This window comes from Medicago truncatula, chromosome 3, assembly GCF_003473485.1.
Source record: "Medicago truncatula cultivar Jemalong A17 chromosome 3, MtrunA17r5.0-ANR, whole genome shotgun sequence".
Lineage (NCBI taxonomy): Eukaryota > Viridiplantae > Streptophyta > Magnoliopsida > Fabales > Fabaceae > Medicago > Medicago truncatula.
Genome location: NC_053044.1, coordinates 47590098 through 47616171, shown reverse-complemented (window position 1 = coordinate 47616171; position 26074 = coordinate 47590098). Strand labels below are relative to the sequence as shown.

The 26074-nt window shown below is 34.8% G+C and overlaps 2 protein-coding genes across 4 annotated transcripts; one reads left to right on the top strand and one right to left on the bottom strand.

The window, feature by feature from the left end:
• Window positions 1-3136: 3136 nt before the first annotated feature.
• Window positions 3137-20991, top strand: LOC25489857 (DNA polymerase delta catalytic subunit). 2 transcript variants are annotated; one of them, XM_013606117.3, is made up of 31 exons: window positions 3141-3526; window positions 3664-3774; window positions 3857-3963; window positions 4069-4231; window positions 4526-4721; window positions 4821-4956; window positions 5046-5183; window positions 5511-5588; window positions 5735-5826; window positions 6066-6132; window positions 6227-6298; window positions 6842-6928; window positions 7967-8086; window positions 8185-8283; window positions 11506-11613; window positions 11745-11840; window positions 11957-12022; window positions 12169-12225; window positions 12375-12462; window positions 12570-12649; window positions 13092-13205; window positions 13327-13441; window positions 13512-13684; window positions 13831-13902; window positions 17469-17543; window positions 17638-17727; window positions 17809-17969; window positions 18656-18729; window positions 18842-18929; window positions 19203-19301; window positions 20685-20991. In XM_013606117.3, the coding sequence occupies exons 1-30, from the start codon at window positions 3277-3279 to the stop codon at window positions 19288-19290; spliced, it is 3261 nt and encodes a 1086-aa protein (XP_013461571.1). In that variant the 5' UTR covers window positions 3141-3276; the 3' UTR covers window positions 19291-19301; window positions 20685-20991. The 2 variants fall into 2 exon arrangements, 1 of the variants encoding a protein (XP_013461571.1); XR_005645296.1 differs by lacking the exons at window positions 18656-18729; window positions 18842-18929; window positions 19203-19301; window positions 20685-20991 and having other exon boundaries at window positions 3137-3526; window positions 13831-13922; window positions 17809-17951.
• Window positions 20992-21207: 216 nt separating this feature from the next.
• LOC11418943 (E3 ubiquitin-protein ligase RGLG3) lies at window positions 21208-25822 on the bottom strand. 2 transcript variants are annotated; one of them, XM_013606115.3, is made up of 12 exons: window positions 25627-25822; window positions 24668-24962; window positions 24400-24484; window positions 24172-24312; window positions 23976-24089; window positions 23208-23305; window positions 23033-23112; window positions 22851-22956; window positions 22271-22398; window positions 22052-22190; window positions 21898-21954; window positions 21208-21509 (listed from the first exon to the last, which is right to left on the bottom strand). In XM_013606115.3, exons 2-12 carry the CDS (start codon window positions 24947-24949, stop codon window positions 21426-21428), a joined length of 1314 nt encoding a protein of 437 aa, XP_013461569.1. In that variant the 5' UTR covers window positions 24950-24962; window positions 25627-25822; the 3' UTR covers window positions 21208-21425. The 2 variants fall into 2 exon arrangements, with proteins under 2 accessions (XP_013461569.1, XP_003602643.2); XM_003602595.4 differs by having other exon boundaries at window positions 22052-22193; window positions 25627-25818.
• Window positions 25823-26074: the final 252 nt, after the last annotated feature.

Genomic DNA, 26074 nt, shown 5'->3' with positions numbered 1-26074 from the left:
GTAAAGCCCGTAAAGTTTGAGTAAGGGTAAGGTAACTCTTTAATTGGATTTAGATCCTATTAGTATAAAGTGAGAAATTGTAAATAGTATTTGCAGAATGAGATGCACTTACATGGTTAATTTTGCCTTAATTATTTAATTAGTTGTTTTTCCAAGTACAACTTGGATGTTCACATATCCATTTGCCGACTGAGATGAAGCTCATATGATGCACAAATGATATTTTGATGATCTGGACTGATTGTGTGAGACATTGTTAGATTTACTAATACTTTGAAGGGTCCGGACATATTATCTGTTCTGTTTCTCTTTTGAAATTCAAGTTTTCCCTGTAGAAAACGATTAATCCTTGAAGTTTATAAGTTTGGAATTCGGAGATATTCTATTGTATGTTATTGACTTTGACTAAGAAAAGTGCAGTTTCAAACATGTGAATAGAACCCTGTGACTCCTCATGCAAATGAAATTAAAGAATTTTCAAATTGGACATTGGACACTGAATGACATTTGACAATAATGAAGTGAAGCAATGACCGAAATTTCAAAGACCTTGTAAAAAGATGCTTTGATGAATACACCTGTCGCAGGCATTTTTAAAGAAAACACTTGTCAATCCTTCATGCAGAAGAGTAAAAAAAATCCTTCGTGCAGAAAATAGCCATCTCGCAATTAGAAGAAATCTCTTCTAGCCATCTCGCCATCTCACAATCTCTTCTAGTTGCCGCTTCTTCCCAACTGCGAGTGCTCGCACATTGAAAGTGAATCAGGACGTTGTCGTCATCACTTTCTTCACTGTCGTTACTTCTGTCATTGTTCTATTGAATTTGTTTTAAAGAAAAAAACTTGATAATCAAAGATACTAAACTTGATAACAAAAATATATTTACCAGGTATATTAAAATGCTCAACATATGGGTAAAAAGTAAAATCTGAATGAAAGCTAATAGGATAATATAGGAAATAGAGTATAGCCTCATAACTATGTGCAGTTAATGGTTTAAGAACTTTGGTCAGTATTTGATGACACTTCAAAGTATAAAACAGCCGGGGAGGATTTTCTTACCTCTTCTAAACAACAGGCGATGCACACTATGGAAAACTACTACCAAATGCCATGCACAACAATGTTTCTGAACCAAACATGGTGTTTCTCAAACAAAACCTATTACAGAAATATCGTTTGTCTTTAAAACAAGGTCAAATGCATCTAAAGGTCCTTTAAGTTTTTCATTTTTTCCAAAGCTGTTCTTTAAATTTCAAAAATCTCAAACAAGTCCTTTTAGTTTTTGAATCGTTTCAAACAAGTCATATTATAGATAACATAGTTGGTACCAAATCTGACTCCTAACACCCACTTAAAATTAATCATCTTTTTAGGCATGACAAATGGTGGATAATGCTCTTTGTTGCTATCATCTAAATCATCACCATCATCCTCTAAAATGACTTGTTTGAAACGATTCAAAAACTAAAAGGACTTGTTTGAGACTTTTGAAACTTAAAGAACTTGTTTGGAACTTTTGAAACTTAAAGGACGGCTTTGAAAAAAACGAAAAACTTAAAGGACCTTTAGATGCATTTGACCTTAAAACAAATAGAAATGATGAGAGCACAAATCAGAATTTAAACAATATTCATAGCACTAAACTAGCCATCATTCTAAAGAAAATGGATTAGGTGAGGGTGGAATAGGGACATTTACTGCTATGATGTGCTAGTGATACAAGTACAGCTTCCTAAGATCTCCCATACTTTGAAAGCAGGGATTCTATTCCCATTCATCTAGACATCTGCATCAAAATAAATATATTCACCGAATTTCCTATCAGGTTTGTGTTAACAGCCATACATTGAATGGAAGTTGATATCTTATTAACCATGTTATTAGATACTAAGCCTTAACATAGTTGCTTGAAATGCAAGCCAGCTGTATTTTGTACATTAGAACCAGACTTAACTGATAAACTAACTCTAGTTACAATTAGTTAAGATTGGTTAAGGGTTGTTACCGTTAGTTAGAGACTTCCCCTTCACACACACTGTGTATATATACTCGTGATTGTTGCATATGCAATAAGTATTGATAATTGTGGGCAAAACAGATATTCTTCCTAACATCATTAGCCAACATCAAAATGCTTTCATTCCAGGTCTACTCATTACAAACAATGCTCTTATTGTCTTTGAAACTTTTTCACACTATTAATAAAACTAACAAAGTCAGGAAGGGATATGTTTGGATCAAGCAGGACATGACAAAGCACGTTAGTTTGATGTTCAAGTGAAACATTACCGCGGCAACAAATTGGCACGTCCGATGGGAGATTAGTTTGAGTAGTCATTGTCAAGATTCTAGTAACCAGAAACCGTTAATCGTACAAAAAATCAAATATAAAAACAAAATATGGCTCATTCCAAAAGAAGGAATGCCAATTAAACCAACAATTTGAATGAAGATGAACAAGAGGTAAATATACCTCGAAATGTTGATCCAATTCCTGAAGTGAAATTACCATCAAATCTTGTCATTAGTCGAATTGAAAATGACTTGTGACAAGTCCATCGATTTGAAGGACATATGTCACTATATATCCCTATGGATTACCACCATGATTCATTCTTCAATTGAAATCTAAATACAGATACCGTTGTCCATCAAGTTAGACAAAATACTGGGGGCATCCAATCGAAAATATTCATGGTTTTTAGATAGATAAAAATAAGGTTAAAAATAGTGTTTACTTCCATAGTTTGAACAAATTTTGGTTTAACTATTTTTTTTAGATTTCAACTTTATAATTTGAGGATTTTTATCTTTTAAACCATTATGACATCAAATTTCAAGATAGTGTAAAAGTAAAAAATCTCTATAACAAGCATATAATATAAAACAAAAATATAAAGGGATAAACTTAAACTCAATCAAATTAAAACGATAAGTCATTGTGAGCTTAACTTAATTATTATGGCCAATGCATATACGCAAGATCTGGAGTTCAAACTTCGACTACCATAAAAAAAAATAAAAATAAAGCGATAAACCCTCTTAAACCAGTATAAATGAAACCGGTATAAATGAAACTTACGCTTCACACTTGTGAATATAGGACTCGTGGTAAGAAGCCCAACGAGGCAAGAGTCACGTGACCCGCAAGCGGGAAAATCTGAGCACTTATAAACACCGACAAGAAGTGGCGGGAATTTTATTACCCCTACACTCAAACCCTCACTCTCACACCGCTCCATCTCACTCTCTTCTCCGATCCCAACTCTCCAATGAACAAATCCAACTCACGCAAGCGTCCGGCGGCGCCTCCGTCACAACCACCACCGTCAAAGCATGCAGCGTCCCAGGAAGAAGAGTTCATGGACGAAGACGTCTTCCTCGACGAAAACCTAATTTCCGAAGACGAAGAATCCGCAATTCTCCGTGACATAGAACAACGCCAAGCCCTAGCTTCTCGTCTTGCTAAGTGGAATCGTCCTCCTCTCTCTCAGGAGTATCTCTCTCAATCTTGTAGCGTTCGTGAGTAATTCTATTGCATCAATTTCTGTTCAACTTTTCCCCTTTTCTCGTCTCTAGGGTTTTTAATTTGTATTAATATTTGCCTTTATTTTTGTTGCTGGAATTTAATTTTTAATTTTGTTCTTCGATTTTTTTAGTTTTTCAGCAGTTGGAGATTGATTATGTGATTGGAGAGAGTCGCAAAGAGTTTACACCAAAAATATCTGGACCTGCTGCTATAATTCGAATATTCGGGGTAACGAAGGAAGGTTAGTTAATGTTATTTTTTTCTTCAACCATGCAGTTTTTGCAGGAATTTTATAATAAACTTGTATTTTCTATGTTTGTTAGGACACAGTGTTTGCGGCAAGGTTCACGGGTTTCAACCATATTTCTACATCAACTGCCCACCTGGAATGAGACTAGAAGATCTCTCCAGTTTTCAGAAAGTACTCGAGGTATCCAGCTTAGTACTTAAAATTACTTGTTGTTAATCAAGAAAATGGATACTTTTTGGCTTTTGGATGTACCTCAATGTACTTATAATTTTTGTGATGCATCAGGCAAGGATGAGAGAAGCCAATAGAAACAGCAACGTACAAGGAAACTACGTTCGTGATGTTGTCTTTGTGCAGAAAAAGAGCATTATGTACTATCAGCAAACAGATTTACATCCCTTTATCAAAATTACGGTTGCACTCCCAACAATGGTTGCTAGCTGCCGTGGTAAGCTTAGATATTTTAGTAGACATTCTATGTCCAATATATTATTAATCTTATTGAAACTCATTGAAATCCAGTATTGCCTGATTGATATTTAAGCTACATTCTTAGTTCTCATTTGCTGTATTTCGATACCATATTATGTCTGGGGGGAATGGCTATGACATGCTTTATCAGCTAATATGACTGAATTTTTGCATCTAATATGACTGAATTTTTGTTTTGATAACTGAATTTATCAACTACAATTTGTCCGCGTTTTAAGTTTTTTGTTGCCAAAATTTGGAAACATGGCAGGTATTCTTGATAGAGGTATTCAGATTGATGGTCTTGGCATGAAAAGTTTCATGACTTATGAAAGCAATGTACTTTTTGCTCTTCGTTTCATGATTGATTGCAACATAGTTGGTGGAAATTGGATTGAAATTCCTGCTGGCAAATATAAAAAGACAACGAAAAGCTTGTCTTACTGCCAGTTAGAGTTTGATTGCTTGTATCCTTTTTCTCACGGTAGCATAAATTTTTTGCTTTTAAGAGTTATTGGAATGCCAAACTTGTAGTTTTTTCTTTTATTCCCTTAACAATGTTATAGGTATTCCGATTTGATTAGTCATGCTCCAGAAGGGGAATATTCAAGGATGGCTCCGTTTCGCATTTTGAGTTTTGACATTGAATGTGCCGGTCGCAAAGGTCACTTCCCTGAACCTACCCATGATCCCGTGATTCAGGTCCAACGCACCATCTTTTCATAGCCGAATATCCTTGATTGTTGATCCGTATTATCGTTTTTGAACAAAAAATTCTCACTTTCTTACAGATTGCTAATCTGGTAACTCTACAAGGAGAGGACCAGCCATTAATTCGTAACGTGATGACCCTTAACTCATGTTCCCCTATTGTTGGTGTTGATGTGATGTCATTTGATACAGAAGGAGAAGTCCTGCTAGCTTGGAGGGTACTTTTTTTTTTGCTTGCGTAAACTATGTATGAGGCATCAGGCATAATAATTTTAACAAAACATGCAAATTTGACTTACCACCCTAAGCAAACTAGTTGCTAAGATATGCTAATTACATATCCGACGTCCTGCACGTTTCACGATATATTATGATGTTTTGTGGTGCTTTTAACTTCATTAATGGTTATTGGTAAGAGTATCATCATCTGTATTCTGCACATGCAGATCACAAGTCTATTCGATATCATGCATCTGGTAAATGAAATGTCATCCTTTTATCTTTTATTCTTTATATAATATGTTGGAGCCTTTTTTTATTTGCAGGATTTCATCCGTGAAGTGGACCCTGATATTATTATTGGATATAACATTTGCAAATTCGACTTGCCGTATCTTATTGAGGTGTTGATTTAACTTTTATATTAAACAGTACTCTTAGAGTTAATATTTGACAGGTTCTGTTTTATAAATAAGAAATAAATGAATATTCTGCATTTGTTTATGATTACTTCGTTAATATGATATAATTTTTCCTTTCTTGATTTCAGAGAGCTGCGACCCTAAAGATAGCAGAATTTCCAATTCTGGGCCGTATCAGGAACAGTAGAGTTCGTGTAAAAGATACAACTTTTTCATCAAGGTAAAGTGACATAATCACCTCCTGCATCTACCATTATTTTTTCAGTAATTGAATTTCTTTTCTTTTGGAGGGTAGGTAGGTTGCATCAACCATAAAAATACGAACTCAGTTCCTAAATTGAGTACAATATTCTACTCCCTTAACATTTCCCATGAATATCGGAGATTGTTTATCTTTTTGGTTTTATGTTTACCAATCATTTCGACCATCTATCTCAGTGTTAGTTAATCATTTTGTAGGCAGTATGGGATCAGGGAAAGCAAAGAAGTTACCGTAGAAGGGCGAGTCCAATTTGATCTGCTCCAGGTTCTGTCAATATTTGGTTTGCTTTGATTACCTTTTACTTGAATGATCAAGATCTATTGTTGAATAAGTTTATTTGTTTTGTTCTTATTTGCAGGTTATGCAAAGAGACTACAAGTTAAGTTCGTATTCATTGAATTCTGTGTCGGCACATTTCCTTTCCGAGCAGGTATGGTCACACTTTTGGCATTATTTCAAGCAAATCATATTTTCCGTCATTCTTTCTTTTCTTTCAAATGGATCTGGGAAATCATAAATAATAAATATCTCTGTAGATGGAAAATGCTAAAGAGTGCCCTCAGTTATGTAAATATAGAATTTTCATCTTGAAAAGTGGTGTATTCAACTTTTTGAAATTCTTGTTGACTTGGAAAATTGTTATTGCTTTCTAAACTAGTGCCCTTAGGGCACTTGTTAGCATGACTCTTTGTAGATTTACACTTCATGATTCGATGCATGTGTTCACCTGATAATATAGTCATGACATAGATTACAAATTTACAATGGGGTTGTAACTTGGGAAAATTCATTTTGGTTGTTTACAATATGTGCTGTTTGTATTATTTTGTGAAATCCTCTTGTGTTTGGGGCCTATTCATATAACCCCTGTTATCCAAACCGCTTCTGTTAATGGAATCTTCTTTTGTTTTTCTTAGCGAAAGTTCAAATGAATGTCAATTATTGACAGTCACTATACATTCTTCTACTGCAGAAGGAGGATGTTCATCATTCAATTATATCTGATCTTCAGAATGGAAATGCAGAAACTAGAAGGCGCCTTGCTGTGTATTGCTTGAAGGTTCATATTATGGTTCCTTTTTTATGATACCTGAATTTTTTGAGATCACCTAACAATGTGGCAAAATTTTCTTGAATGTTTTTTGATGGCAATAGATTCATCATTATTAGGAAAAAATCCAAACCCCACATTGAATACAGGTAAAGTCTGAAATGACTTTCAAAAAGTGGCACATCTCGATCAACTTACAAGCCAATTATGTAAGTACTTAGACCCAATATAAAAACCTAATATGGTATTAGAGTCTATCCATAGACCACTCACCATTTATATCCACGCACGAAGCCCAATAGTCATGGGTGAGAGGTGTGCATTGAGAAAACTCAAGCCCCACATTGAATTGTGATAAGGCCTAAACCTAAAATGAGTTTATAAAGAGTAGCACCCCTCCCTCACCTTACAAGCCGGTTTTTTAAGATTAGTTATGTCTAATGCAAAAACCTAATAGTCATAAACCTGAAGAGCATCTCGTAACCTCTTGGCTCTCTAGTAATTTTTTAGTGAATCAAATTATTTCTGACAATACACACTACGAATACTGAATATTAGGTATTTAGATGCACAATGAATTCACACCTTCATATTATTTTATCTTAAAAGTATGTGCGAAAGAGAAAGTTAGAGTTTAAGCCTTTCAGGTATCTTTTGGCTCATGCGCAAAACAGAACTGGAATTATCTTATGTTTTTAGTTCCACCCGTTTTTTAGGGAAACCGAAATGTATCTCTTTTTTTTTTTACCTTTTGTCTTTCTCGTTCGTTATACTTTCAATATGCACCAAACATAAAACATTAGTTATATATCTCATATTTCGTTTTGTTTTGTTCTAATTTGTGCATGAAACACTGCCTAAGTAGTTTAAAATCCTTGACAATTCATTTAGGTTATTACTCTAAGAATTTAAAGTGGTTGTTCTTTTATCCATTAATGTTTTTTGAGCCAAATATGGTGAATCCATTATGGGTATATTACTCATGAAGGAAAACAAAATGTGAATCAAATTTAACAGTTAACATTCAGTTAGCTTGGCTGAGTGCAGGATGCATACCTCCCCCAACGACTTTTGGATAAGTTGATGTTCGTTTACAATTATGTGGAAATGGCTCGTGTAACAGGTGTCCCAATTTCCTTTCTACTTTCCAGGGGCCAGAGCATCAAGGTAAACCTTATAATTCATGATGGGCTAAGTATCGAAAATGATTGACACATTTGATTAGTGGCAGTAACAACGACTTCTTTTTTTCCCTTCCCTTCTAGGTGCTTTCTCAACTTCTTAGGAAGGCAAAACAAAAGAATCTGGTCATTCCTAATGCCAAGCAGGCAGGCTCAGAACAAGGAACATTTGAAGGTGCCACTGTAAGTTCACTCATTTCTTATTCTGCTTCATTATTTTGGATAATTCACCTACTTTCATTTCTTCTATCAATGTTCCACATGCATGTTTGCATGTCTGGGGTCTTCTAAAGTGATATGAAAATATTTAAATATTATGTTGTATGGGTCTTCTAGGAGTTTTATTTACACTTTTCACCACAAATTAGATTATATATTTGTTTTGATGCATGAATGAAGAGATCTAAAAATTATAATGTTTATCTTGACTACAAAATTATTTTACATGAATTTCTTGGTGAGGTTAGATATGAATGTAAATGTAATATTTCCACTATATTGGGAAAAACCCAAATCCCACATCGGATAGATATGACTCTTGATAAGAGTTATAAAAAGGAGGCACTCCTCACCTTATAAGCCGGTTCTGTAAGGATGAGTTAGGCCCCTTTGATGTAATGAGTTGTATAAGAGAAGGAGCTTAAGTCAAGTTAGTTAGGGTTAGAGCAAGTTAGGCCCCAAATTTCAACATGGTATCAGAGCTAGTCAAATTCAAGGGCCACCTACCTATCCACGTACCAAGCCCAAAGAGTGCTGAATGTGAAGTAGTGTATTGGGGAAAACTCAGTCCCACATCAGATAGATAAGACTCTTGATAATAGTTTATAAAGAGGAGACAATACTCACCTTATAAGTTGGTTTTATAAGGATGATTTAGACCCCAAATTTTAACATGCACATTACAATAAGAGCAAAGTTTAATGATGCTGCTGCAAATTATTATCATCATCACCTTTTCATGTAATGAGTTGTATAAGAGAAGGAGCTTAAGTCGAGTTAGTTAGGGTTAGAGCAAGTTAGTTACTAGTCATATCAGCTGTATACAGCTGGCACCTGACAGTTGTTCATGGGACTGGCAACAGTCGGTCATCATTAGGCAAATCTGTTACCAATGTTTTAAAACGGGATCGTTCATCAACCTGGCAAGGTCATGGGGTCATTGGTCGAACCACGGGGTGACTTGTTGAATACATGATTGAACCGGTTAAAACTGGATGACTCGGTTGCATAAACTTATCTATGTAACGAAATTTTATAGGTATTAAATCGGGTTGAACCGGTTGACCCAGACTCTAAAAAAATCTAAAATATCTCATATCACCTATTAGTTGTCAAAATAGTTATTAGACAAATTTAGATAATCACACAAATTCATTCTTCAAATTTAAATTCATTAACCGTAAGTCCATAACATATATATTACTTAATTAAACACATAACAAAATCCATATATGTATTAAAAAAGGTCATAAATTAGTTTTAAACACAATTAGATATAAGAGAGTTGACATAAAAAAATAAAAATAAAGATGTGAGGTTATTAGTAAAAAAGGTTGTGAATTGCACTAAAAAAATACGAAATAACAAATTGAATAGTTATTATATATACTTAAAAGCATATCACTTAACAAGAACAACTCTTGGCTCAATGGTTCAATCAACACTCTATGTAGGTTGTGAACTGGGGGTACAATTCCCTCTGCCTAAAGCAACATTTGCCAAATTAATTTTTTAATTATAATGCGCGCTCATCAAACCGGACAGGCCTCAATCTTACCGGTCCAACCGAATATAGACCGGTTTAATTAATTTAGGAATAAGCTGACTAGACCAGTCAGGTGTCCAGTTCCTGGTTCTATCGGCTTGATTGTAATAGAATTTTCATTATCAAAGAAAACAAAATTTTAGATCAAAAGTTATGAATTCTTTCTAAATTTTAAATGGTATCAGCTTAGCCATTAATCCAGGGCGTCACCAATAGCATCTCCGCCGCGAACGCTAGTGATTGGAACAATACCTCCAGTGACCTGAACTGCTATTCCTCTTGGTTCTTTTCTTGATAATGAACAATTGACTCGATCTACACTTGTTTTTGCATTGAAGATTTTATAGAAGCCGAACAAGAAAAAAATTTCTCGTTTGGTGACAAGTTGAACTGTACATCAACGCTCACAATCTCGACGTCGATTCCGCCGCGTTTTCTCATTGCAGAAGATCATGCATAGTGAACGATGAATCCATTGTTTCGTCAATGGCGTCAGAAAGACCATATGCTATTGTTGTGGCTTCAATCCACTCTCCAGCGAAATTATTGCGAGGGTTATTAGATGCACTCATGCTTACGAGCTGTGGGAAAACTTCTGGCCTATTTTCACAAGAAAAAGCATGCCAAAGCAAAGCAACTTCACGTTGAGTTGCGATGTACACTGCTGGAAAATCGTATGGTACTAGAATATCTCCTTCTAATGCGCAATCTTATTGATAATTTGGCTTCAATTGGTGATCCAGTCCCTAGTAATCAACATCTAGATGTTATTCTAGAAGGTTTACCACAGAAATTCAGTCGTGCTGCTATTTCTGTTCTTGAAAGTAAATTTGAGACTATTGACATTTATGAGGTTGAATCCCTCCTTATTGCTCATGAGACACTTCTTGACAAATTAAGAGGAAAATAGTTGAAGACGCTGCCTTACTCAACCCCACTCACTCCTACGTCCAATGCCTAGTTTGCTTCAAATTTGGTCTTCTAGCCTCCATTTGTTGGCATAGGTTTAATCATCAGTTTCAAGCACCTATTCCTCCTAATTACTCAGGGGTTTTACCTAATTGTGTTGATTCCTGCAATACTAATCCTCATGGAATGCTCAACTATGGTTCAAACTTCCTTGGTTATAGTGCAATCACTTATGGTCATGGTCCATTCAACAACTGGACTCATCCTCCTACTCAACAGACACCTCCAACACTCCAATTTTCTCAACCTAGTACAATGATCACCAATGCTCCATCTACTAGTGGTTCCACTGCCTGGTTTCCCGATTCTGGAGCTTCTTTTCACGTCACTGCCTGAGTATTGTCTTGTTAACTCAGGAAACTATTGAACTCCTCCTTTGTGACAGTGTTGGTACAGATTGTCTTTATACATTTCCAAGTGTTCCTCTCCATTCTCTCGAGCAGTTCCAATCATTGTTCTTAAATTTTTGATTAATCTTTATTGTTCTTTTACTTCTTTTAATACAAAAAATTGAAAGCATGTTCAAATTTTAGTATCTTTAGGCATGGTGCTGTGCATAAGTTTTGGAGAAAGTTATGTTACTGCACCTTTTCCCCTATTTTCCTTTTGAATATTTTAGTTATCCAACTGTTTTCTTTCAATGCATGACTAGTGAACTTTACAACTTGCAGGTATTAGAGGCAAGGGCTGGATTTTATGAAAAGCCAATTGCTACTTTGGATTTTGCTTCCTTGTATCCGTCTATTATGATGGCATATAATTTATGTTATTGCACACTGGTAACTCTTCCTCTGCGTGTAGTTCCAACCTCAAGCTTGAATGCTTTCATCAATACAATTTACAGATTAGCTTAGTTCAACATATATTAGGGAACAACTGGTAATTTTTTTTATGTCTTTTGTTCTTTAAGGTGACCCCTGAAAATGCTCGCATGCTCAACATCCCCCTGGAGTCAATGAACAAAACGCCATCTGGTGAAACATTTGTTAAATCAAATTTACAGAAAGTATGTTGCCGGTTAAACTTACTACTTCACTTTTTACTCTTAGGCTTGATGCCTATTTCATTTAGATGTTAATACTTGTATGAAGTTGAGCACTAATGTAATGAGAGTAAATTTAGGGCATACTTCCTGAAATACTTGAAGAGCTATTAGCAGCCCGTAAAAGGGCAAAAGCAGACTTAAAGGTATCCTTTATGTTGATATTGATAATATTATGTACTCTGGTTTTAGATTGTTGTCAAGCACAGATTTTTATTAATTCAAAGTTTATTGAGTTCTATATCTTATCTCTGCTAATAAATGTTTTTTCTGTAATAATTTTGTACTACAGGAGGCAAAGGATCCCCTTGAGAAGGCTGTTCTAGATGGCAGGCAGTTGGCTCTGAAGGTAAGATGTCACTGATGTGCATGCTAATTTATGTCTATGTCTTTATACTAATATAACATCACTAGTTCCTGCTAATAATTACATTATACTAATATAACATTCCTAGTTCCTGCTAATAATTAAATTCAATTTCTATCTTTTTTGTTCAGATTAGTGCAAATTCTGTATATGGGTTTACAGGGGCTTCTATTGGTCAGTTACCTTGCCTAGAGATATCATCAAGTGTAACGAGCTATGGTATTGCTCCCATTTCATAATTTGAGATGCTTTATTTTTTTAAATTATCCTTATGTTATCATCTCCATTGAGTTCTTATTAATACATGGGTTGGATGCATTGTAAAGGTCGACAAATGATTGAGCACACTAAAAAGCTTGTGGAAGAAAAGTTTACAAGACTTAATGGATATGACAACAATGCTGAGGTACAAATATGTAGATTCTTTTTCTTGTTTTGATGCCATCCATACTAGGCTTTTGCGGGTTAATTATTGAAGGAATGAATGTGCACTTGGTTTTTTTTTCCTTTCAAACTTCATACATGTGACAACAATTGCCATAAAACGGTAATCAACAAGGAAACTGTACATTTTCTCTAAAAGCAGGGTATTCTACTTAGGATTTAATTTTGTATAGCTTCCAATTATCATTCTCTATTTTTATAGTGCTGCATTTTAGCATGGGACATTTATAATCGAACAAACAGTATCCTTCCCTGTAAATTGTACATTTCTAGTTATGATCAATTTTCTTAAATTTCAAATATAGTCTTGGTGTAGTTTCATGCTTTGCTAGCACAATCAATTGGCCGTATTTTTATGTCAGATTCTCATATGACTTTCAAAGTAATTTTATTCTTGCTGTTAGGTAATATACGGAGACACAGATTCAGTCATGGTACAATTTGGTGTTTCTACTGTAAAAGATGCTATGGATTTGGGGAAAGAAGCTGCTGAACATATTAGCGGAACTTTCACAAAAGTACAGTTCAAATTACATTTTCTTTAGACATTGTTCTTATTTTGAATGTATTAGAAATTAATTGATTCATTTATTTGGTATCTTGATTTTTCATGTTCTTGTTATCACTTTGATCGTGAAGCCTATCAAACTAGAATTTGAGAAGGTTTACTGTCCATATCTCCTGATTAGCAAGAAGAGATATGCTGGTTTGTTTTGGACAAAAGAGGATAGTCATGACAAAATGGACACTAAAGGTAAACATTAATCTTTATCTTTCCGTTGCTTTTTTGGAAATGCCTCTTAAACTACATTTTCATTTTTCAGGTATTGAAACAGTTCGAAGAGACAATTGCTTGTTGGTTAAAAACTTGGTAAATGACTGCCTTCACAAAATACTGATTGAGAAGAACATTCCTGCGGCAGTTCAGCATGTCAAGAATGCAATTTCAGATCTTCTCATGAACCGTATGGATTTATCACTTCTGGTTATTACGAAGGTGAGAAGTCTATTAGGTCTACGGTGCCTCTATTGATTATTATATTGCTATTTGCATCTTGTGGACCATTCTGATATTTGATTGAATGCATTACTAAAGTAGTTTTGCTTTAGACTTTTGTTTAACATGCATGCTTGCTTTGATAGGGTTTGACAAAGACAGGAGATGACTATGAAGTAAAGACAGCTCATGTTGAACTCGCTGAAAGGATGCGCAAGGTTGGTTGTTATAATCAAATGTACTGGCTGTTCTGCTTTTTTTTTTTAAACATGTAGAGAATAATAGGTGAATGCTGTTCTAATTTATTCCTCAACTAAGGGAGCTGGTTTAAAATTTAAATAGTGAGATTACAGCTTAATTATCTCCTTAGATAAAGGCGAATAATAACAATAGAAAATATTAGAATCCTAGTAGCTGTAACAATTAAAGGGAAATAGTAAATAGGCAAATACTCGAATAAATATTCCAACCCCCCAAGTTCATGCATAGATATCTTATATCTATCATGCCCAACCCAACCTGTCTACTAGAAGTTACAGAAGGAGACATGATCCCAACATCAGGATTTGCGTTCAGATATCTTAGGATTCTGTAAACTGCATCGAGATGTTCCTCAAAAGGAGAACACATAAACTAACTTACTACATTGACTGATAAGGCAATTTCAGGTCCTGTATGTGGTAGATAAATCAGTTTACCAACCAATTTTTGATATCTTCCAGAATGCATAAACTGACTTACTACATGGGAGTATTTGCTGGTCGACGACGACAACCGCTCATTCCTGTTTCTTTCTGATCTAGGATGTATTTTTGTCGCGACACTACTATCCTGCAACCTCCATACGAAGTAAGTATCTCAAGGATTCCAAGTCTTTGATTTCTAAGTCGGAAGCTTGTTTCTCTTTCACTCTTGCCATCTCAACTATATTATCTCCGGTAAAAACAATATCACCAACATAAACTACGAGTGTAGAGATTTTTCCATCATGAGAGCACTTTGTGAACAAGGTGTGGTGAACTTGGCCTTGATTACCCCCTTGTTTTTTTATGGACCGAGTGAACTTCTCAAACCAAGCTCTGGGAGACCGCTTTAATCCACACAAAGACTTTTCCAATTTGCACACATTTGAACCAAATTTATCTTCAAATCGAGGAGGAACATCCATACATACTTCTTCATCTAAATCGCCATTGAGGAAGACCGTTTTAACATCCAAATGATGTAGTGGCCAATCCAGGTTTGCAGCAAGAGATAAGAGAATTCTTATAGTGTTCAACTTCGCAATAGGAGCAAATGTTTCTGAGTAGTCCATGCCTTAAGTTTGTGTGAACCCCTTAGCAACCAATCGAGCTTTATACATTTCAATTGATCCATTTGAAATATACATTACAGTAAACACCCACTTACATCCCACAATCTTCTTGCCATCTCCTCAAGTAACACTTCTCTCCACTTGAGAACTTCTAGAGCATCCTATACATTCTTTGGAATCTCTACACTAGACAATTGGGAGGTGTTAGCAGAAAAAGACAAGAACAAGTTTGAATATGATATAAAATTGGACATCAGCTGTTTAGTGCAAGATCTAACATGTATTCTAACAGCTATTAGATCATCTATATTAGGATAAATGATACGACTCTCAGAAGCAGATATAGACTTATTATTCCTTTTTGTAGGAGGTTGATTATTCCCTGATTCAGATTATAATGGCAGTGTTGGGATGTTGACTCATTGCCTTCATCATTGTTTCCCACTTCGAAACCTGTTCTCTTTAGATGACTCATCATTTTGTGGCATTTTAATTAGTTCATTATCTTAATTTTCAAGATTCTCAATGTTTTGTTCATACGAAAATGTAGGCTTGGATTCATCAAGTTCCTTACTCATAGCAGGAGTAGGTTCCGTTGGTGAATCATGGCCATTTTATGTTGGTGCAGAAGTACAAATTCTAGAATTGTGATATAGGCAAGAGAAAATCATTTAAAAAAACTTATGTTCTCTGTTTGAAACGAGTCTTCCTTTGAATTCCGTTCCTAGAGATGAGTATCATAAAAAAAAGGGAAATGCTAAAGAGTGCCCTTAGGGCACTTGTTAGCAAAACCCTAAAAAAAGGCATGTTTTCAAAGAATGTGACATCCATAATGACAAACATTTATATCCCTTCTGGGTTGGAGAGTACCCTACAAAAACACATTTTATAGCACGAAGTTCAAGTTTGCCAATGTTCTTATGTTCATGAACAATAGCTGTGCAATCAAAGATTTTTTTAGTGTCAAATCATTTGAAACGAGTAACTGGCAAACGTTCTTTGAAAGTATGAATTGGAGTTTCAAACTTTAGAACTTTGGAGTGCATTATGTTAATTAAATATACAGCAATTAAAACTGCTTCGCCCCACAAATAATTTGGTACTTTATTTGCGAAAAGTAAAGCTTTAGCCACCTCCAATAAGTGTCTATTTTTTCTTTTTACAACTCCATTTTGTTGAGGGGTGTTGGGACATGGACTTTGATGCACAATTCCATTTTCATGAAAAAAAACCACCCATCATTGTGAGTCACACTCCGGACTAATGCTTGCGAGTGGGCTCCACGCGCCGGTGAAAAAGCCGCATGGTACGGCGTCTGGCGGTTGTTTTTTAGTGAGGGTTTCGATTTTTTGAGACGAAAGCAATGGTGTTGTTTTTGGCACAAAATATGCTGTGTATGATTGTCAAACACCTGAACATTAGCGAATTAGGTTACAATGACATCAGACTGGGAACTGGCTGCATTGAAAGAAGAAAAATAACCGCAATGAAAGCGGAACAAATGCCGATGATGGCTAAGGCTTATGCGGAAGCGAGACCCGTAAGGTCGGGGGCCCTGATGCCATGTAGAAAATAATAGCACTTGCACATGGGTTAGTTGATCCTAAGGGACGGGGAAGCCCGTCTGATAGTGCTCTAAGCGCGTACACCAAAAGGGAATGAAGTTAAAATTCCTAAAACCGGGACGTGGTGGCTGACGGCAACGTTAGGTGAATGATGTTCTTATTTATTCTTCAACATGAGCTGGTTTAAGTAGTGAGATTACAACTTAATTTTCTCCTTAAATCAAGGAGAATAATAACAATAAAAAATACTAGTATCCTAGTAGCTCTAACAATTAAAGGTTAATAGTAAATTGGCAAATACTCCAATAAATATTCCAACAAAGCATTAGACTCATTTTGCAAGAGAACAATAGTATTGTCCAATATATGATCATAGGCTCATATGTGCCAAGAAACTAAATGATTTGCTATATAAAACCATTTATCAGACCTTGTAAAGATGATTTTCCTAATAGTTATGCCATTTGTGGAACTATGAAGTTTTATTTTGTGCTAGAGTTGTATTTATTGTTTTAGACTTATTGAGTATTAGGTTTTCATATTAGGCCTAACTCATCTTTACAAAACCGGCTTGTAAGGTGAGGGATGCGACATTTTATAAACTCATTTCAGGCCTTCTCTCTTTCTAATGTGGGACTTGGGTTTTTGTCAACACACCCCATTACGGCCAGCACTATTGAGCTTTGTGTGTGGCCCATATCGATAAATTCTGATACCGTATTAGGTTTTTATATTTGGCATAACCTATCCTTACAATACCAGCTTGTAAGGTGAGAGGTGTCACTCTATAAACTCATTTCAGGCCTTATCTTTACTCTATGTGGAACTTGAGTTTTCCCAATGTTGAGCGTTGAGTTTCTTTTATGGGCCACTAATGTATTCTATTTGATTTTGCGTTGGACAGCGAGATGCTGCTACTGCTCCAAATGTTGGAGACAGAGTACCTTATGTTATTATTAAAGCTGCCAAAGGTGCCAAGGTAATATCAAATGACCCCGATCCTTTTATTTGTTGGCAAGTTTTGTAAGCATTTATTGAGATTTTCTCTGAACTAACCTGTGTGAGAAAACCAGGCCTATGAGAGATCAGAGGATCCTATCTATGTGCTAGAGAACAACATACCCATAGATCCTCAGTACTATCTTGAGAATCAAATTAGCAAGGTTGGTTTTATGAATGCTTCTAATTTCTTCAATGATTTCTCCAATGTTTGCTGTTCTTTAGTGGGTTCATTCATGTTGCAGCCAATTCTAAGAATTTTTGAGCCAATTCTAAAGAATGCTAGCAAGGAACTTCTCCATGGAAGCCACACAAGATCTATTTCTATTTCTACTCCGTCAAACAGCGGTATAATGAAATTTGCCAAGAAGCAGTATACTTGCATTGGTTGCAAAGCTTTACTTAGGTATTATTATTTTTCTTCCAGTCTCATATTGTATTAACACACTGGGATTTTCCTGGCTGATTTTATTTTTATGTATTCCCTTTCTAATGGTTACTTCTTTTGGTTATAGTAAAGAAAGACATAGAAACTAGAGAGATTTGCCATTTATTCTCATCGTAACTTTTTCATTTGTTGTACTGTATATTGAGGTGACATTAATGCAGACCGTTATGAGATCTTGAATGTTTTCTTCTTGATGCCAGTTTCTATGAGCATATATCATGGTTGCATCTTAAGTTTTCAAATTAAAATCAGATTCTTAGGGTGATACATATAAAACCAATTTTTGTCTAGTAATTAAGATGAATGACTTTGCACTTTGAGCAGTCTAGGTATAATTTGCACTAGTTGGACACCTGATAGTACATAGGTTTTACTTTTTATGATAGATTTAGCATGTTTACAAACACCTTTTTGCTATGCAAATAAGAGGGAGTCTAAGTATTGGTTTGAAAAATTAACATGATGTGTGGTAAAGCTTTTGGAACTTTGATTTTCTTTTCAAATCAAAGTTTTAAGCAGAAGCAAGAATTTGTTTCTTTTGTAGTGGATTTTCCATGTTGCTTTTCATTCAACTTCTTTGACATTTTTTACTTTTCATGCATCTAATAACTTCCTTTTTTTTTTTTGTTTTGCGTTTGAATCAGTACTGGAATTAGCACTCTCTGCATACATTGCAAAGGAAGGGAAGCTGAACTGTACTGTAAAACTGTTGCTCAAGGTAGCTTCTCCCAACCCCCTCTGTTCAATTTCAAATGCTTTTGTTGTACTCAAATGGTACTAGCTGTTTTTTATTGGACAAAATAAGTGATAGTGTGGGCATGTGGCTGCAGTGTCGGATCTAGAGGTACTTTTTGGGAGGTTGTGGACACAGTGTCAGGAGTGCCAAGGTTCACTTCATCAGGATGTTCTCTGCACAAGGTATTTTCATTTGGTTTGTATTTCTGTGAAATTTATGTTAAGGGATACTTAGGTGGCTTGAGTTACTCAATTGTTTTTTTAAAGTGCCGGCATTTTTTAATATCAATTAATAATGTCATTACGTAAGGACAGTTTTGTTTTTCTCCTTCTCCCTTGACTTGTTTGTAGTGCTGTTATTACTTATCTACTCTTATGGATTTTGCACAAGAGCCTGGAATTTACTTGCAGTTACTCATTGTCACCACTGATTTATGCTGCATTACTGTGTTGCAGTCGAGATTGTCCAATTTTTTATCGACGCAAAAAGGCACAGAAAGATATGGCTGAAGCAAGGTTGCAATTGGATAGATGGAGCTTTTGAGGCTTTTCTAGGTCATTTTTTTACTCAGCTATTATCTCTTTATCTTTATAGCAAGCTAGTCAGTGACCCTTGTGAATTTCACCCATTACTCCATTCTATATCCAACAATTGGAACATGTTTGTATATTATTTAACTCAGGAGCATTCATTAAATATCAAATATTTATACAACTACTAGAACGACCAAAATTGTTTTCTTCTATCTTCGCAGCAAGCTAGTTTTTTTCTTTCTTTTTTTTCTTTTGTACGATAAAATTTTCCTTGCATATTTTACGGGGACAGATACAGAAAGACAAAATTGAACAAACGTTGGCATGCATTATCATATATATTATCGGGCTACAAAACTACATCATTTAAATAAAGGCTCTTTTATAAAAGAATGAAGGTTTCCCATGTTTGCCTTCTAAATTTGTCTCCAATACGTCATGCAATTTTTTAATAAAGTATAATAGGATTGATGGTTTCAAACACATGTACTTTTTTTATCTTTCAAATACTATTTGTGAGATATTTATCAAATAAATCGGTATTTCTTAAATATTTTTTCATTGTATATGTTGTTGAGAGGGTATGGAAGAGTGTTGGACGGTGAAAAACCAACACGAGAATGAAATAAGCTTAGATAAGATGATAATGTTATGTTGGATGTGTGATAAGACTATGAGATGGGACTAGAAATTACAACATTAGTGAGTTGGGGTAGCGCCTCTAGTAGAAAAGATGGTGGAAAATAGACTTAGGTGGTTTGGACATCTAGATAGAAGATTTGTGGTAAGGAGAGTAGAACGCGAGTGTAGTCAGATCACTGGAGGCAGATGAAAACCTAAAAATTATAAGAGAAACTATTAAGATAGATCTAAAGATTAATGAGATAGATCGAAATACAGTTCATGATAGAGCATTATGGCGTATTTGATCCATGTAGTCGATCTTATTTAGTGGTATAAAGTTTGGTTGTTGTTGTATATGTTGTTGAGAGGACTTGAGCTATGTTAATAGGGTTGACACAATGTTTTGGAGCTCAGTAGTTCATATACTAAGGAAAAAATAGGAGGTTGTTGCTTTGAGCTCGATCTCGGGTCAATATGGAGTAGACCTTTTCTTGTCTATATACTATGTAATTTAGAACCAGTTTAATAAGAGATTTAAAGGTTTTCTGTGTATTTCTGTTTGTTCGGAACCATCTGACATCCTAGTATCTCTATCACACCCACAATGTAAAATCTGTATGCATCTTTTTTACTTAAATTTCTGCTATACAGTTCATTATCGTTGCAGTGTCATAACAATTGTATTGAACAATACTGTGCATTGTATACCATAATAGGCAGTAAATGTAAATATATTCCAAGTCTGGTTATTTGGGGTTGACACCAGTGTTACAATTGTAGGCATCTTTAAATTCCACAAGTTATGCAGACGGAGTCCTACGACCTGCTCATGTGACCGTATTCGTCTCTCCTTCATGTATCAAATGGCTGATTTTTTTTGGCACGGTAGATGTAAGAGAAGCCACTGAAGAAGAGGAGTGGTATTGTAGATTTAAGATTTTGTTTTTGGAGTAGATTTAGGATTTTAGTAATTAGGACACTAGAAAGACTGTTCTGTAGTTTCGAAATTTGTTTGCAATAAATTTGTAATCTAAATAGTTAAATATGTTAACTATAGATTTCTTTTAAAAAAAAATTGTTAACTATAGATTTAATGGTGAAAAATAGTAGTCAGCAACTCCTATGAGGTCAATTAAATTTTTTTTTACTTACGAGTAGCCATATAGTAAGCTACTTCATCTGCAATACGCTGCAAGGAAAAACTTGTTGCACGTGAAAAATGGTAGGTGAAACACATGTACAAACATGGTGGGTGAAACACATGTACCAACAATTCGCTCTAAAATCAACTTCACTCAAATTTAAGGGAGGTAAGTAGAATTTCAAAATATTTAGCAACTTCAGAGAAAATTTAGATATACATCTCAATGAACACTTTGTTTAAGGACCACATTTACACTCAACATTTCTATACATCTCATTCTTAAGCTGAATTGTAAAGAAATGGTGTAATATATACGACTATTTATATATCAATGGGGGCGATACAATGTTATAGAATAAATTTGCAAGAAATCTGACTCAAGTATATAATCTCAAGCGAGTAGTAATTTGCTGCCTGCACATAGGGCATAAAGATAATGTTGCGCCACACTCCTTGCAAGTCTACATAAAAAAAATAAAAATAAATAAAAAACAGAGCATATAAGAATAAGAACCAGATCCACTTTTACATGGAGGTTAAACAAAAATGCATTTGTTCCTCTGTGTGGTAATTCCACTTGGCGGGTGAAAATAGAATGGTTCTTTTGGCGGTGAAAATAGAACATTTTTTCCAATGAGGTATCAACATTCAAAATGTTCACATCTGTGTGATTTTGATCGAATGATGATTGTCGCTAGTTTTCTGTTAAAATTTCATTCTTTTTACGGTGGATCAAAATCTATGATCTACAAAAAAATGATGCTTAGCGAAATGCAACCACTTTACTATTGCATTTAATCCACGTCTCAAGTTTTATTATTTGCACAAGTATATAATAAATTGACTTACTGTATGACCGCATCCAAAAGCCATGTCCTTTGGATTTGTTAGACAAATGGGGCATACCTTCAATACAAGAAATATGTTAATCTCACAGTTCATTTATCATTTTGAAATGAATCGTTGCAGTAGGAAAGATACAGGGAGCGACAAGGAAACATACTGGTTCTGCACTGGCTGGAGCTGTTGGTTCAATTGAATCGAAATTTGTAATGCGTGGAGTCGCTATGAATGCATTATCGTGATCTATTATTTCCTTAGGTGGTGGGAGAGGTCTTTTATGTTGATAATGAACTGGTTCACTACTGCATAAATGGGAATTGACACTCAGTTATCCTTGAATCTAGTAGTATAGCCATTATATTTATAATCCACAACTTACTTGGCAAGTTGTATATTTTGGGCTGCACGGTACTGAAATGGAATCTCCATAAGGGCAGCAAGTGCAAATTCTGTTTCCTTCTTGGATGCTTCTGTGTTCTCAGACATGATCTTTGTGAAGTTTACAAACTACATGAATAAAATGGAAAACAGTTGATGATTAATCAATTTCATCAGAAGGAAATTCATAATGCTAGAATTAAGATTAACTTTCTAAGATATGGAATGCTGGATGCGTTGCAGCATATGATTACCACGGAACAGCGTGGAATTTAAAAATGTTAAATTTGTGAGAAAAGGTTTATCACTTTATCTCAACTACTAACCCAATGTCCTGCATAATCTAACCATGGTATCAGACATTAGGTAAACCCATTTGTAAGGCATCTTACATTTACCAATTTTTAGAGTTATGTCTCAACTCTCAACCATGAGAACAGTTTCACAAAACATTTCAAATTAGCTGACGTGATATCGCCTTTGTCATTTATACGACAAATCCTGATAATTTAATATCTCTCTACAACGGTGAAAGTTACCATAAACGCAACAGTATTGAATGTTCAAGTGCTATTAAATACCTGAAAGTTGTCAAAAACACGCCCAGTAATGTTATCATCAAAGTGTTTCATCTCGTCCCATGGTCCATCTCCAACTCCAACCAAAATAATTGAGAGAGGATAGTGACTGAAAATCATAATCTCTCCACATAAAACACAAATACCATAAACAACAGCAAAAAAATACAGAAAAGTTACTTTACCTTGCAGCAATTATGGAAGTAATGGTTGCCTGTTCCTGTGGACTAAGCTTTCCATGCGGTGTACCAGGATTTCTAGTAACCTGGGGGGGAAAGAAAGATGTTCAGGAAAAAAAAATAGAAATGTAGGAAAATAAGCAAAGAAAGCATGTCATGCGAAACAATAAATAGATATAACCTGTCCATCAGCAATAATGACAAGAACGTGATATTGACCGTTGTTTCTTTCCACAATGTCAATTGCTGCATCAATTACAGGGGCAAATGAAGTTGGCCCTATAACAAAAATGAGGGAGTTGTTATAATTAAATTTAGATATCATATCATTGCCTTTGTACCACCATTCTGGATAGAAATGAAGATTAACATATAGTAAGGGGCTCAGATTCAACGTTATTCTGACATTTTAATTCATACTTCCAGTTCAAGTTACCTCACAATTCAAGATATGGAGATTATTTCAAAAAATCTAGAGCATGTAACACAAAATATCAGGATAAAGGCCGTGTCAATCCTATCATGTACCACCATCCAAACAAAAAGGTTAACCGTAGAAGGAGCTTTGGCAGACCAAAGTATAAGTTGTCAAGTGTAGAGTCAGCATAGCATAGTAGCTAGTTAGAATCAAAGAATCAAATCCTAATAATAATTATTAGGATTGGAATTAGAAAATCATATCAATTAGTATTTATTGTGTTTATTTATAAATAGAGATGAGTGTCAGTGTAGTCTGATTTAGACACATAATCACAAATTCAACATAGCTCAACCTCAATCCTAGGCTCAGAGGTGCTTAAAATTTTGAACTCATGATATGCTTAGCGCCATATACAGGAAATCATAATGCAACTGTCTCTCTATCTAGAATAACTATGGTATGCCTATTTGTCAAAAAAAAAAAAAAAGTAAAAACTGAACTGACAGATAAAGATGTAGTAACACAAACCTGACAGTTTCAAATGTGGAACAATCTGTCTATAGCGTGCAAGTACTTCCTCAAAACCATGACAAACTCTATTATCAGGATAAAAGCTGAACACATTCTGATCGTGTGTAGAAGCTACATAAGTAAATGCATTGAAATCAACAAAAGAGAAAACACATAATTTCTCTAAATTCAGAAGCATCTGCTTAATACTCACCATCACCAAACCCAAAACATGGTATCAGATTATCTTCATCAAAAGTAGACAGAGTCCGGCCAATTATGGAGATTGCTTGCTCATATGGATTAGGAGCACTTCCGATATGATGAAGGCTCTTCCGATGGAACGAATACTTACCTATAATTATCACAGTGTGACATTTCTACATTCATACGATCATATCCATATATGCATGTAAAATAAATTCATTTTAAAAGGACTAACCTGTCCACTCATTGCTTTTGGTGAAATCAATACCAAGTATCAAATTTGAAGATTCCAAACCAGCTTCTCTCAAAGCAGAAACAACCTGAAAGTGTCATAAATCTTCTATTATAAGCACGAAGTTTCTATTAGTCAAGTCTAACATGTGAAGGCTAATTAATATTCTTCAAAATAGCTGCATAAATACAATCGATGCAGCTTGAAAAGGGGCTACCCCTTTACTGCTAATATGCTCCATAAATCACATAACAAAATTAACAGTGAAGACCTGATCCAATGAGCTGAAATTGTCAGCTATATATGTTGGTTGCTTGTTATGATGATGGCGAGTATTCACCGAACTTGTAGCATGTGAAGACGGTTGATGATGGTTAGTATTCCCCAAATTTCCGGTATAAGCAGAGGGTTGATCATAGGTAGTGCTATCCAAACTCCCAGTATAAGAAGAAGGTTGATGATAACTGTTACTCACTGAACTCCCATCATAATTAGGAGGGTGTTGGTAGTAAAATTCATGTTGAGATTGAGACATTGATTCTGTATTTCCCATATTGCTACTAAGCCTGCTTTCAATAATATCAAACAACAGAGGTAAAAACATTGGATTGATTGAAACAAATTAAAACAAAACACCACCACCAGAGGCTAGAATGTGACAATGCGCGCGGTTCATCGTAAACAAACCGGTTATTTTAGTGTTTCTTGTTTCCATTTTCATTGATAAAGTATACTTCAGAAAAGACACTTTGGAAATTCTGAAAAATTCAAAATATTGTTTTAAGTATTTCTGGAAATGCATTTTTTCTAGTTAGCTTCCATCTTCTATGTGACAATTATTAATATGAAAAAGTCATAATCAAATGTCATTCCAGCAACTCAAATAAAAAGTAAAAAATGAAAAATGTTGTTAGAAAATAAACAAGAGTAATCAATTAAAATATCAAAGCTAATCCAACTGATAGTAAGGATATACCAACCATATTTTGGTGTCATTTACAGTAACTTATGCAAATATTATAGTAAATATATTCCAAGGTCAAACCTATTAGAAACAACTTTGTTCTAATGATTACCGAGGCAGAACCAAATTATGTGCATAATTCATAACAACTATAATCACCAATCCAGAAGCAGTCTATTACTTCAAGTCAATATAAGCAGTTAATAGCCAAAATCATACCAATAGATTTATTTCAAAAAATAAATAGCAGGATCAAAGTTTTTCACCTTGTTGATTTAATTTGCTTGGTTTTGTGATTGATTGAGGTTGCTGCTGAACTCCAGAAAGGTGATATTTACCTTCTTTTTTTTTTTAGGAAGACTTTTTCTTTTTTTTACGTAAGTTTTTGAGAGATACAGAGAATTTTGTTGATGATTCAGAGACAGAGACTAAGGAATTGAATACTGTATTATTATTATTATTAATATATTTATTAGTGTATATGTTTGTTAAAACGTGGTGGCATTTATTTATATTACTATTACTATATTGATGCGTGCACTGCAATCGTTGAAAAATCGTTGCTTCTCTGTTTCTAGTTTAGGAGAGAGTGCGTTATCCATTGTCAAAATTCTTGAATCACCGCTTTTTGTTTTTCTTTTCTTCCAAGCTTTGTTCCATCTTATCTTCTTTCTTCTTAATATTATTATTACTTGCACCTCACTTTTTCTAACC

Excerpts from the sequence above, each read along its gene's own strand:
- LOC25489857 (XM_013606117.3), top strand. The coding sequence starts at position 3,277 with ATGAACAAATCCAACTCACGCAAGCGTCCGGCGGCGCCTCCGTCACAA. Across the intron at positions 6,133-6,226 it reads TCCAATTTGATCTGCTCCAG|GTTATGCAAAGAGACTACAA; the intron begins GTTCTGTCAATA and ends TCTTATTTGCAG. Across the intron at positions 17,544-17,637 it reads AAGCTGCCAAAGGTGCCAAG|GCCTATGAGAGATCAGAGGA; the intron begins GTAATATCAAAT and ends TGAGAAAACCAG.
- LOC11418943 (XM_003602595.4), bottom strand. The coding sequence starts at position 24,949 with ATGGGAAATACAGAATCAATGTCTCAATCTCAACATGAATTTTACTAC. Across the intron at positions 23,113-23,207 it reads TCATTATTGCTGATGGACAG|GTTACTAGAAATCCTGGTAC; the intron begins GTTATATCTATT and ends TTTCCCCCCCAG. Across the intron at positions 22,399-22,850 it reads GTGTTTTTGACAACTTTCAG|TTTGTAAACTTCACAAAGAT; the intron begins GTATTTAATAGC and ends TTATTCATGTAG.